Below are 14,661 nucleotides of genomic sequence, written 5' to 3' on the forward strand. Positions count from 1 at the left end.
TTTTCCTTCCCTTCGCCTCTCTATTAATGTGCTTGGACACAGAGCTCTGTGAACAGCCAGCCTCTTTAGTAATGACCTTTTGTGTCTTGCCCTCCTTGTGCAAGGTGTCAATGGTCGTCTTTTGGACAGCTGTCAAGTCAGCAGTCTTCCCCATGATTGTGTAGCCTACAGAACTAGACTGAGAGACCATTTAAAGGCCTTTGCAGGTGTTTTGAGTTAATTAGCTGATTAGAGTGTGGCACCAGGTGTCTTCAATATTGAACCTTTTCACAATATTCTAATTTTCTGAGATACTGATTTTGGGGTTTTCATTAGTTGTCAGTTATAATCATCAAAATTAAAAGGAATAAACACTTGAAATATATCAGTCTGTGTGGAATGAATGTATACATTATACAAGTTTCACTTTTTGAATGGAACAACTGAAATAAATCAACTTTTTGATGATATTCTAATTATATGACCAGCACCTGTATTTTAGTAAAAATACTAAAAGGAGGTTGTTTCGTATATGATTCTAATCAAATACAAGGAAGGAAGGAGAGGTGAGTAGTTTGTTAGTGAATGATACTCTTTTCTGTTTTCCTTTCTTCATTTACTATCCTGTGAACAAAAGCTAACAAGATGGCATGGTATGATGATCCAAAGTTGGGGAGCAGAAAAGTAGAGCGAGCCTCCATGATGTTCAGCCAGTCAAAAGATATACCACTATCAAATACAAAGACGTCATGGACAAGGCATCAGACCATCATTCGTGGGCACAAAACAAAGAAAACCTGTTAATGCAAGATGCAGAGAAAACCCAATATTTCTGTCTTGGCCAAAAACCATTTCAGATAATCACCTCACCAAAAATTAAATGTTTTTGAATCCATATTCCTTTCAAGAAGTTTTTATATCAAGCTTCAGCTTCAATGTCATTCTTCATTTACGCTGAAGTGTTGTGTCTAAATGTATTTCAACATTAATAAAGATTCACACATCTTTAATCAGAGAGGAACCTTTAAGTTGACAAAGTGATTTTTCCTTCCTTCCAGCTGTCTTGACCTAAAACTTCTTCATCTACACCTGCAACCTTTCAATGACTCCATATCAGATATCAGAAAATCCATACAAATAAAAACAAAAGTAAATGAAAACAAGAGCTAAGAGGGAAGATATTCTGAATAGTCAATATTCTCCTTTCATATCCTCTGTTTATCTCGTACACCAGACTCTTGATAATAAGCCAAGGTACCACTCGCCAAGGCAGCTGTGAGTTAAATATATTGCAATGCAAATTTTCCATAAAATAGTCTGGCTCACAGTTCCATTTCACAGGTGCTTTGCATATAAAAAATCTTATATGTTTGCCCATTCATGATCCCAGCATTCGATACCCTGACACGCATGTGTGTGCCAAGAAGTGGACCACCAAAAGATGAGTGGCCACAATATTCAGACATCATGAACCACATTTAGGCATGTCAGTAACATGCCATGAATTTTCCAAACCTACATTTTAATGTATGTAAAAGAAAATTTAGAACATCAACACAAACTTTGCAGTTTGTGTTGATGGCTTTTTAATTGTAAACATATTCGTTAGCCTGTCAAACAAGGTTTCATTCCTTTAAGCAAGTTTACAGACTATTATCCATAGACAAACAGGTCTCACTGTCTAACTGAAACCTTCAGTTTAACATTTCCACAACTACAACTGTCACTTTTCTGTTGTCTTCAAATCAGGGTATCTGTAGAATAGAATATGAAATAAAAACACCTTTACCTTAACACCTTTTTTTCTTTTTTACCAGGATCAAGAAACTTTGTTTTGTTCTTGCTGAAAAAGACTTTTGCAGAAGATTTAGTTCCCCAACTAATGTCATGGCATAAAGCTTCTGCAACTCAACATTCAGATACTAAATCATAAATCACACAGCTCCATAAGATGGAAAAAAGGAATAGATGAACACTTTCCTTCTCCTTTTCAATTCTGTGCCTTCAATATGACCCCATCACTGCTGACTTTAGTTAGAGGGTGGCACGGTACAATCGGCCAATCGCCATCCAATGAAGTGTTGTTTGAGATTTACACAGGCACTAAAGAAAAATAGTCAAAGACTGTCATTGTTTGATGGTTGGGTTGGGTCAAAAGGGAAATATTATGAACATTTAAACATTATAAAGAGAACTCCTGAATCACTGCTAAACTATAAGAAATCAATTATAAGTTGGTAATCTGATCATCTATTGTAGTTTATGATATCTTAAGTATAATCACAAATCAAACCAAATTGCTATTCTGTCCCACAAATCAGCAATTTATTACTGGTTTCTGACAGACAAACCAATCCCTGACATCAAAAGTCCTTGTTGTCAGCATTTTCCACACCATTACGATATGGTCTGTCACAAATGTGACCCAGACAATAGCCTGATCCAACCTCAGTACATCCAGGTCAGAGGTTAGGGTCCGGTTCACCAGAGTTTACTTGTCTATTTCCTGCAACACTAGCACAACGTGGGCCGGTCAGGCTAAGAAAACAGTGAAAAACATATGTGAAAACACAGACACAAACACATTTTATTCATTTCATGCGATCGTCCAACAAGGCAGCGGACTTCCACCTTACCAAGCTGAAATAACAGTGGTTGGAAGGGTGAGGTTAATTTGAGTGGGCCTGAGTTTCCTCTTAAAGAGTTAAATCACACTAACATTAGTCAGACGTGTGTGTGTGTGTGTGGTGAAGAAGTGCAGACAGCTAGAGGTGTTTCACGGTCACCAGTGTGCGGATCAGGGAGGTGAGGGTTACAGTCAAGTCAAACCTACAGCAGGACAGCGCAATAAGAGCATGACATTGTGTGTGTGTGTGTGTGTGTGTGTGTGTGTGTGTGTGTGTGTGTGTGTGTGTGTGTGTGTGTGTGTGTGTATGCTCTGTATCAGGCTGTCTGCTTTTATTCTCAGGCACTCTTTTGTGTCTCTGTGGTATCTCGGTACATTAATAACACTGAGCCACAGAAGGATGAGCCTTAGGTAAAGAAGAAAGGCAGAGTGACCTCCCATGTCATTGCACAGGAATTATTTCTCATTTCTATTACAATATTGCATCACTTTTCTGGCCAACTCCCTGCTATTTTCATTCAAGATACAAAAATCAAAAAATCCTTTCAACAAAATCCTCACTTTTAATTATGCAAAACCTAGTAGGAAAGCAGGACGGTGGGCACATCAAAAAATTACATATAGTAGCATATTTATGTTGTGTAAAAAAAATTTGAGTCTTTATCCGCAGTCCATTAGGGTTAATTACAGCCTTGTGTTGGGATGCTTGTAACAGAGCAGGGATGGTAATTAAAGTACAGGTAAAACATTAACTTACTTTTGTTAGCCATTAATCAGTGTTTACCTTCAGAGAGCTCTCCCTTTGTAATTAATAATCAGCTTGGACAATGAGTAATCACCCAAGAGGAAGTTGTGTGTGCTTATGTATGTGTGTGTTACTAGCAAAGGGGTGTTTCCCACCTTTGAAATAGCATCTTTACTGATCAAACAACTGATCATCCATCTCACCAGGGTAAAAATTCAATAAACTAACAAAAGCAGAGGAGCCCTTACAAGAAAAATCTCTTTAAGACTGTTTTTTTCCATATATCTATTTCTCATCACCCTTATTCTTTCCCACTTTGGATTTATCCTTCTCTTGGCATCTCAACAGCAGTGTAAGTTTGGAATGATTACATCTTGGGAAGGCCTCAGCAACCCCACTTAACCAGCAGCCCACTCCACAACTTATTCCTCTGTCAGCCTTGTAGCACACACACACACACACACACACACACACACACACACACACGCACAAAGGGAGCTTTTCCAGCAGGAGATTGGTTCCACTTTATCTGCATATTTAGCCTGTGTTCAGCGTGCTCCTAACTGATAAAATTCTGATAGTGTGCCAGGACACTGCCAAACGCCAGAGCACTGACCTTCTTGGGGGAACAAATTCCTTTTGCAAGACGGAAAAAAAGAATACAGTGAAAGGAAGAAAAATGAGGATAAAAAAAATTAAAAGGAGGGAAGCTAGCCAGTCAAATGCGAAGGGAATGGGTCCAGGTTTTATCGCATTTAAAACAAGAAATGGAGATGTTAGTGGACACCCCCGCTACATGTTATTCTCCCTCCTTCTCTGGGTCCTTCCCGCCCCGTCAGAGTGCCATGCTGGTATACCGGCATTGCTTCACAGATGATTAGGAATAACAGACAAGCTCTGCCTCCACTTCTCCCTACCTCCTTCTGCCAAGAGTCTACCAGCATGGAAAACACAATCATCATATCATCACTGCACCACACAGGGAAGCAGAACACAAGCGGAGGAGGGGAAAGGGAGATGTACAGAGGAAGTCAAAAACAGAAGAAGAGTAAGGAGAGAGAGAGAGAGAGAGAGAGAGAGAGAGTGAAGAACAGACATAAAGACAGAAAAAGACCAACGGCAAAACTCATCCTTCACCCATTTCTCCTATCATGCTGCCTGACCAGTCCCAGTGCCCATATGTAAGCACACATCCAATACTTTGTTAGCCTTCAGACATCTTAGTGTGTGTGCGTGTCTGATCACATGCCATTCTCCACAGCAGCTGAGTCGCCCCGGGCCTGGCTCAGTCTGGCTCCACACAAGAGTGAGCGGTGTTTCACACTGTGATGAATGTGTCTGCATATGTGCGTGTGTGTGTGTGCATGACAACAAGGATTCACCGGTCTGTTCTGTGTTGCTGAGACACTTGGTCAACCACCTACACACACACACACACACACACACACACACACACAGATATTCTTACCATAGCAACCCAGACAACAGCAGTCATGGTAGCAGAAGAGGTGACTGCTGGGAGCTGTATGTGAGTTGACTGAAGGGCTGGGCCACGATGCCCTGACAGCCTTCCCTCAACCTTCTCTCAACCTCGTCACCTCTGTTGCTCTGCTGTGACTCTCACCACAATGGCTGCTGCCTGTGAACCTGCCAGGCTGCCAAGGACACAAAGATGACTGAGACAACCTTTGACATCAGAAGCCACCACCAAAAAACCAGAGACAAGCAGAGTTGGCAGCTCTGTTAACGGGCCAGAGAGTCAGATCTATTCAGGTGGTTAGAGTAGCAAAAGTCAATAGAGCACAAGTCAATAGTGCATACATACAGATGGACACTGTGTCAAACAGGTCTGTGTTAGGACATTGTCAGGCATGCCAACAGTTTCAAAAAGTATACCTCGATATCTTGGCTCAAAGGTTGCTGTCTTTTTACTGACTTCTGTCACTGAGAAGAGACATAAAACATCAAGGTAAAAAAACCTTGACATTTGAACATAAAATACAGTATTGGTTTTGTATTAATGGCTAGATGACATTTCTAGGTGCTGATTCACTGGTAGATGTTAAGGCCACCCACCCACACAGGTCCATGTGGAACATGGTGTTTTAGTGCCCAAGATGAGATAGTGGTGTTAGAGATGTATTCACTGACATGTGGAGCATGTGTAAGATGACCTATACATTCACTATGATGTCACTGAGGGGCTTTGAGGAGAATGAAATTGCAAAGCAGGACCTTCAGAGTGATGATGGAAATGAGCGATGAGACAAAGATGTGAGAACATGCGTGTGCAAGTGTGTTTGCATGTGCATACACATGTAACAATTAATGCTTAAATAAACACAAAGTAAAAACAGGTGCATTTAATACTTATGACAGATATATTATTTCCTGTTCAAGGCTTCGCTTTCCTTTTTTTTCTGTCTGTGCGTGCCTGTGGATGTATGCCTGCATGTGTGTCACTCTTCAAACAACACTGCAATCATCATCTCTTATCAACGGTCATGTTGAGGATTACAGCTTTCATCCCTAATCCTACATTAAGGACACATTCTCATGATGGCCGTGACATCATCAAGGCCAGTCAACCACAGAGAGGGCACAGGGACAGGAAGCCAAACACCACAGGAGAGGATTAATGAATATAGGAGACACACTAGATGATGAAAAAGAAAGATGACGAAAATAGAACAAAATCAAACTGCACATTTCTGTAGCGCGTGTGAGAAAGCCTCTGTTTCTGTGAGTATCTGTGTTTAAGATAACCTGCCACTGATAGAGATTACTCCCACTGTTAGGCTACATTGAAGGAATCTGTAGTAATGGATAATGAACATTTAATTGATTTTTCAGTATATTCATGACTGAGAACATCCCCAGTCAAACTCTTACATAACCCTTTTTAAAAAAATTATTATTACTGCATCACTGGTTGTGAACCACTGCTACTTCCAGTTTCTAACTGCAGCTACCAACCATACTACTCACAATGCAACCCCGAATGTGTCACCTTTGAATGTAGAATAAACACTTGCCTTGACACTGACATAATGCCTATTGCCTGCATGCAAAGATATGTTACATTTTAAACTATAACAAGTGTGCCAGTACTTGTATTTGGAAATGTAAGGCGATATCAGATTATGAGGTAAGTAGGTAAGTTATGTTATTGATGTTAGAGTGTGTGTTTACACATTTGGCTTGATACCTGCAGACACTCGTGGGCAGTCTGGCAGCATGGGATCCAGGGGTGTGTCCAGGGGCTCTGGACTCGATACCCAGTTGCAACAGTGCTGTAGGGAGAGGAAAAGAGAGTTTTACAATCGAAAATTCTAAGAACAGATTTCTCGTCATAGCTGTATGTTGCTTCTCCAAATAAAGGGGTATGGTAAAGTATCTGATGAAAAAACATACGTCTTTTATCTTGATGCTTTGAGAGTAGGAAAGAAAGGAAATATAACAAGCTAAATTTAAATAAATATTAGAAAGAAAAAAGCTAAAAAAATAAACATTGAGAATGAAAGGAAGAAGGGAGCACAAATAGGGAGGCAAGGGAGAAAAAGAAATGGGGGACAGGTGCGGAGGACAAGGAGAGAGACAATAAGCGAGCAAGAGGTGTGTGTATGGCTGAGCAAGGTGGGGGAGAGAAAGAAAGAGAGACAGGAACAAGCAATTAAAAGCTCTGTGACATGTTGCTCAGACAGCTTGGCGTTTGTTTGTGGGGAGCTGAGGCCTTCTACCATGGTAGATCAGTGGGTGCCCTGGGGGAGGGTGTCTGCCCAGTTTGCTGACCCATAACCCCCTGCAAACACCCCTAGTCTTCTCAAACCCCCTGTGGTTGACAACTCTACTGTCAGAAAGAGGAGAAGACCTCTTTATCCGGTTTTTGCTGTCTTCATCTTCCTGTCTGTGTGACTCTCCCTCTTTCTTCCTACTTGGTTATTTCAAACATAAAGTCAAACCTAATGTACAAAATGAAATGTATCAATGCCATACTACAAAACAACATACTTTTCCATGCTTTTGAGTTTTCTTTCTCTGGGTCGGTAGATGACAACATATCAAAGTGTGTTTTCCCTTTTGACCATGCAATGTGGATTGGTATGCAGTGGCTTGTAAGGTTAGAACAAAAACAAGGGAAAAGGGAGAGAGGGACAGAGGGAGGCCGGGAAGGAATGCTTGGAGAAGACGTTCCCCAGATAAGATAAAAGTTCAATAGAAGAAAGAGAAAATGTAAAGAGATTAGAATGTGCAGCTGGCGTCCTTCTGAATCACTGCTTATCTGCACTTGTTTACTTTCACCCTGGCCCTCTGACAGTCATTACAGTGTCGCATGCTTGTGTGTGTGCCCGCGCTTGTGTGTGTGGGTCAGTGATTGCATTGCAGGGGGTCTCCAATGAAGATGTGTAGCGTTGTGAACCCTTCAGAATCAAATACACACACAAACGCACACGTGCTTTCGCATTTTTGTCCTCAGCAACCCTGACTCCCAAGGCCCATTTCAACCCATCCAAAAACACACACACACTACATACATGCAAAATATCTAGGGTCACATCACACTTCTACTTAGCTATCCCCAATAAACCTCTCCACACAAACACACACCCTACTCTTGTGTTTTTCTGCATGAATATATAAAGGTACACAGAGACACTGAAAATACTTGATGCCTAATTGAGCCCCTCTTTGTCTGCTGTTACAGTCTGCTTGATGTGTACAACATCTTTTTTTATTGATGATTTAATTACTGTAAGCTTATAGAATAATAGAAAGTCATTGCGAGAGATGATCATGAGGAAACATCTGTCCCATTTACGCAAATCCTTAGAAAATATTAACAAGTAAGTAAACAAAATTCAGTTGAACCCCCCCCCCCCCCCAAAAGTCAGTTATTAAAATAAAGAGTTCGAGCCATTCCTATCCAATCAAAACAAATAAAAATCAACAAAGTTTAAACTGAACCAATCTCTTAAATAGTAGAAAAGCTCTTTCACTCTCTTCCTCTATATTTCATTTCTTCAGCACTGTCAATCAAAAATACCAGCAGTCGGAAGGGGTCTAGCGTAAGAGGACCCAGAGAAGTTGAAAAAAGATCGGCAGAGAGATGAGCGGGAATGGAGGGGAGGAGGATGGGGGAGTTTAGTGTTGGGGGAAAATGACAAGTCATCTTGGTAAATACTGGCATATTGTGTATTTTTAGATCCTTTGCTTTGCCCTAGATGTGCTCTCCTCTGAGCCTGGGCTTGAGGGCAGTGCAGTATAGAGAGGCACAGAAGCTGCGGGGCTCCTTGACTGCTACATCAAGTGTCTCATTGTATCTCCTTTAATTCATTCAGCCTGTCTCAAGGAAGATGTCAGCTGGGCTGTGGAGCAGTGGGCTGAAGGCGGCTGGATAGAGGGGAACGAGGGGTGTCTTTCAAAGGGCCCTCCTCCTTCCCCCTTCACCTCCACCATCACCACCAATGGAGGCAGGGAGGCCGGGGTTTGAATAGATTTGTCAAGGCAACAACACACATGTGAACACAAACTCTTGCATAAATGCACACACATACACACACACACACAGCCCCAGTGCTGTGGGAGACCGCAGGCATAACAGCAGTCACATAAAGGCAGGGCCTGCTGGCTGGGATTAGAGAAGGGCGATACGACAAAAGGATGGCACATCACATCGGCTGCCTCTGACGCATAGCATCATCACTTCAAGCAGCTCGACTGCCGATCAATGGTGCCATTGAAGTAAAGGCAGACAGAGAAACAAACATGTAAACAGATTTGACTCTCCCCCCACCTCTGCTGCTCTGCGTGTGGATTTGTGCTGGATATGAAAACATACATGTACCCATGCAAACACACAGCAAGACACATTGTTGCATAGTACATTTTGTTTTACTTAAATCCCATCACCAATATTATGCAGAAACAAAGTTCTAAAAGTTCCTTTAAAGTGGTGAGTTAGAGGCTAACACTAAGTGCTAAAGCTAACCATTAAGCTAACAGTGTGCTCGGAGGGAGTAAATGACAAGCAGGTCTCAGCTCTACCCCTTTACCTCTGAGAGATTCTTTTAAGACCTTCTTTGCGATGTGTATCTGTGTGTGTGTGTGTGTGTGTGTGTGTGTGTGTGTGTGTGTGTGCGTGCGCAATCCACCACCTGCTGCCTTCTGCAAGACAGAGTGGAAGCCAGCCTGCTTCTTTCACATAAACAACAAACACACATGCACTCACACACTCAAACAAAACACTGCACTCAGCTGATGGCAGGGTGATCTAATGGAGCCTTCATGAGGACCAAATAGGTCTCTCATAGGTCCATATCCACTACACAGTAAGTGTGACAGGAATACACACACAGCACCTTTACGTTCCTAAATGTACACAAGTCTCCTAAACTATAAAACACATGACTGCAAACTAACTAACTCTCGGAAAGTATTCCTGAGTATCAGTTCTTGCTCCCTCTCTCTGTGTCTGTCTCTCTCCCACCTCCTCCAGTTGCTGTATAATCTCTATGGATTAGGATGGTTTATTCATGACCATAGTGTACTCTGTATGTGTGTGTGTGTGTGTGTGTGTGTGTGTGCGCTCTGGGCAGGCCACTAGAGTGTGACAGCAGGCCAGCACAGTGACAGGAGACACCTTGGAGACTGTGACAGGCTGCCAGCTGTACACCATCATTCGCATTTCTCTTTCTCACTCACTTCTCCTCACTATGCTACTCATCTATCTCCACGTACATCTCTTCATCTCCTCTCCTCCATCTGTATTCACTCCATTCATATCATATATGTCTGTCTTTTTGTTTTTCTTCTCCAGAGCTCTACCCTGCGCTTTTTTGGCGGCAGTCAACAGGATTTAAATAATTGAACGTTTCTCATACTATATTTCTTTGCCTATTTCTTTCTCCGTCTCAGTCAATGGATCAGTCTTTCTATCTCTGCCTTTGCTTATTCCCTCTCTTGTTTCTTTTCTCTCACCATCACTCTATGTTTTGTCTCCCAGCAGTGACGTCAGTTACCCCTCGTCTGACCCATTTGCTCTATATAACCTAGCCCAGCAGGCGCTGATCTCTAAATCCCATCTCCTCTCTTTTACTCTCCTCTTTGCTCCATCCCACCATCCAGTGACCTCTTGAACCCCAGAGGGAGGGAATTATTGCTGTCCGAGGAGAACAGAGCAGTGCACTGCTGGGTGCACCAATCTCACATGCACCCACTCATACGAGGGCCCATATTTATACGCCACTCAGGACATTATCCAGGTTCACAGATAGCTCCCCTCTGTGCCCTTCCGGTGTGTGTGTGTTGTGTATGTCTGTACCTTAGTGTGCATTGCAAGTGTTGTTTACGTTCAAGATCCAGCTGTGAATTAGTTATTGATATAAATGTGCATCTAATGTCAGTGTCTGTGTGCTTATGTCTGTTTGTTTTTCACTACACCAACAAGTGCGTGTACTTTCAGATTGTGTGATTCAGAGCCAAACATCAGGAAACTGAGCAAATGATAGAAACCCCGAGATCAGCCCAGAGCCATGGGATTAGCATATTGGGTGGAACACAAAGGGACTCTGACCTGTTGGTTGAATCACTGCACATCCACAGCATTGGTTTCTAATGTAAATGACTTGGACAGATAACATTTTGGATTCACCTCAATCCTGAAGCTGACACGGGGCTTGTTAACTAGCACTGCCATGCATGCCCAGAAGCCAGTGATGAAATACAGACTTTGAGTAACAAATTGAAGGTATCAGTTTTGAAATATAAGACATAATTTTTGTTAGTTCCCCCCTCAATATTATTTGGCTGCTAACATATCCATAAATATTGTATATGCCAATGATTAGCACTGATCTACAGTATTTATTGTTAATAGTTGTCCTCATCTGATACTAAATTAGCAGAGACAGTAAATGTTCAAAACACTTTTGTGTTAAAATAATGTTAGCACCAATTTTCTATTACTGTGATGAAAAGAGCAATAGGAATCAACCCTGTTTGCTTCCCTGAAAATTCAATAAAAGTTTTTTGGTTTTCAGACAATTTCTGTAGATGTTAAATAAAATTGATGTAATGATTTACATAATTACTTTAATGTTCACTGAGAGAAATGCATAGTATAAACATTGCTTTGGAATAAGCAACAAGTAAAGAGTACTCTTTGAGCCCAAAACTGTGTTGGTAAGGTAGAGAATTAATAATTTAAGAAAAAAACAATAAGGCTGCAAGCATAAGAAATCTAGTATATAAAATCTATAGATGTAAACATCTCCTCTAAATTAGCTTTTTTGTTGTACTGTATCATTGAGAAGGGCATAGCATAGGTGTGCCACTGTTACCCTCTAGAAAAATGTCCTTTAATTAGGTAGGCTCTTCTCTTAATTCAGCCAAAAAAGGACAGTAGGTTAATGAGTACCAGAGAGTAAATCCTTACCTTTCCCCTTCCTCTGACTGGACAAAGAAGGTTATTTCAGATTTATTGTTCTGGGTAATCATCACAAATAGAAAATCACTTAATATTGCAATTATGCTGTGTCCTGAACATCCCTTAGATGAATCAAAAATAGGAAATGCCAGACAAGGAGAAGGGGGCCGGTGCAACCTTGAATCCCCACCACTCAAACTAACATACATTCACAGACAAGTAACACACACTAAACCAAACACACATGCCAAATGGGAGATGACAGAAATAGCAAAAACAAAAGGCAAGGGATATAAAAGAGGATGTAATACAAATGATGGTATGGTGTGTGTGTGTGTGTGTGTGTGTGTGTGTGTGTGTGTGTGTGTGTGTGTGTGTGTGTGTGCACGTGCATGACATTTGCATCTCTGGCTCTCAAGCAGCTCTGGTCTTGGATGGTCCTCATCTTTATGTGCATACTGAGTGAGCCCAGGTGCTGCGTATGGCGCAGAGGTCACACCAGAAAGGGCAAGTGCTAAAATAAAACACAAATGCACATGTGCACGTGCATTCTATCTCACATTATCCATAAGCACAAATGCACATATGCATGCTCAGCCGCATACACACTAACCATAGAGGGTTAACTGTCCTAGGTCCTATGGTTCTCTATGACTTCTAAGCCTAGTTGTTGGTCAGGGATACCTGTGTAGGTCAGTGGGTTTGTGCAGGGAGAAATTAGAGAAGAGCAATACCTGAGAGACCTCAGCTCACTGCTGGGTGAATTTACATGACACAGGAGCTCATGAACGGACCCCTGTACACTTTGCAGTGTCTTTGTTTCAGTATGTGTTTGTGCATTTAAGCATGTGCGGTTATTTCACCTGCTGCATCCAGTCCTGTGTGCCTTTGCTGGTCTCCTGCAGCCAGATGTTGTGAGCAGAGTCAGTCAGAGCCACAGCACATGTTCTGTTCTTCACCTGAATTTCCCTCTGATTCATCTGTCAAACAAAGCAAATCAAATTTGTTTTAGTAACCCTTATAGCATGTTAATGACACAGTCACTGTTGTGGATGACATTGTTTGCTTCAGGCAAAATTAGAACAACTAAGAGACCATACGCTGTAAGAGATATGATATCCTGTTTAGAAACAAAATATAATTTGATTGTATAGATCTAAATAAAATTATTTTAAGATGCCATACCCACTGTGTCAGTAGACACTTGCCTAAAATATTTATTATTCCCTGTCCAACACACTGAGACTCAGACTACCCCTCACCCTCAACAGCACTGGCCCAGTGGATAGCTTTGTAACCGGCAGACACAGATTCAACCTGGTGTATAGCATAATGTTATAAAGTGAAATATGAAAGAGCTGCTCCACCATAGCGTGTCCTTGTCACGTTCTGTGCAAATGTCCTTCCCTTTGCACGTTCAAATACCTCGGTCCCCATTCTTAATACCCTTTCCCTTTACATGTCATGCAGAATGTAGCGTCCACAGACCCGTCTTCCTATTCCCCTCTGAATGTCAATGCCAAGGAAAATGTCACACAAAGAACTTGTTACTGCACTACAATAGACTTCCCACACCAGTGGTCCCACCCCAAGGAGCACTGGAGCCAGGCCTTGGGAACAAACCGTTTCACTCAGCTTTGCTTTAAGATAAAATGGGAAGAAAAGAGAACAGGAATTGCAACAATAGTTTAAAAATCACTTACTGTATACGTTTAGTCAAGCTGGGAAACAGATTGGTGGAGTGACATGGCGCTAGGCCTGTACAGACCAAATCTTTCACTACATTAAAGCTTCATCTTCATTGTCATCTAGAGGAAGGGAAACATAGGCAGTGTCCTGGACTACTGGACTTTTATGGGGGCTTGAGCAATGGTGTTTATGGCTTGGTGCCTAAGACTAAGACTAACACTTAAGTGGGAGATCAAGGTAATGTTAAGGCTAAGGCAAGGATTGAAATATCAGGTCTTAGCTGGTGCTTGCATAAGAACAGGATAAATATTGGAGCTCAAGTGTAATAAAAGAATATGGCTGAGGCTTGAGTACAAAGCTACAGTTTGGGCAGGCATAGAGGGTTTAAGACGGCGCTACAATCAATCTGAGTCTGACACTCAGACTGGGGCTAAGGCTGGAGCAACCACCCGTCTTATAGATATTCAAAGACAAGTAACACTGTTCATCTACAGTCAGCCAACTCTAGCTGTACATCAAAATGACGGTGGGCATTTGAATACATCCTCCCTTGCCCAGCCAAATTAAAGTGGGAGTGTATAGAGATGAATGGAATACAGTAAGACACCAAGGACTCATACATCATACAGCTGATAAGGCTTTCACTGGTGCGTCTTAACCAGGGTGGAGGATAGAGCAGACTCAGAGAGGAGGTACACCCATAAGCATAAATAAAAGTGCACAACTGAGATAGATAACAAAAGAAGACAGACACCCACTCCACATGTATCCACAAACACATTTGCTTGCTCAACCCAAATCATACAATCACACACACGCACACACACACACTTCTCTCTGTACTCCATTCTTAGCCACGCTTGGTTGAAAAGCTTTCCTCTGGCAGAACTGGGCCCGTGGGAGTAGCAAAGTCAACCTTTTAAAACTGGAGGTGTCAGTCAAGGTCCTGTTTTCTGGCGCTAGCCACACGGGCCAGTCCCTGAGTATAGGGGCTGCTAGCAGAGGCCAGGAATCAGGAGACAGTGGACTGACTGCCCATGGAAAATGCTAAGCACATGACTTCAAACCAGTCAAAAACATCACCCAAGTCTGGGCAGAAAACTCTTTTCCACTTTCCAAGAGGATAAATAGGTCTGTACTTGCTCCTATTGTATGCCCCTAAAAACTTCCAACATGTTTGATTTTTAAATGGAAAAT

General features: G+C 41.9%; 1 protein-coding gene across 4 annotated transcripts in view; it reads right to left on the reverse strand.

The window, feature by feature from the left end:
• fam172a (family with sequence similarity 172 member A) overlaps nt 1-14,661 on the reverse strand; it is a 157,615-nt gene that overhangs the window by 46,087 nt on the left and 96,867 nt on the right. For all 4 annotated transcript variants that reach the window (XM_046034535.1, XM_046034536.1, XM_046034538.1 and 1 more), the window contains exons 9-10: nt 12,639-12,755; nt 6,559-6,643 (exon numbers count right to left, since the gene is read on the reverse strand). In XM_046034535.1, the coding sequence (XP_045890491.1) occupies nt 6,559-6,643; nt 12,639-12,755 (202 nt within the window). The remainder of the gene's footprint in view (nt 1-6,558; nt 6,644-12,638; nt 12,756-14,661) is intronic.

Source organism: Micropterus dolomieu, linkage group LG21 (genome assembly GCF_021292245.1).
Source record: "Micropterus dolomieu isolate WLL.071019.BEF.003 ecotype Adirondacks linkage group LG21, ASM2129224v1, whole genome shotgun sequence".
NCBI classification, from domain to species: Eukaryota; Metazoa; Chordata; class Actinopteri; order Centrarchiformes; family Centrarchidae; genus Micropterus; species Micropterus dolomieu.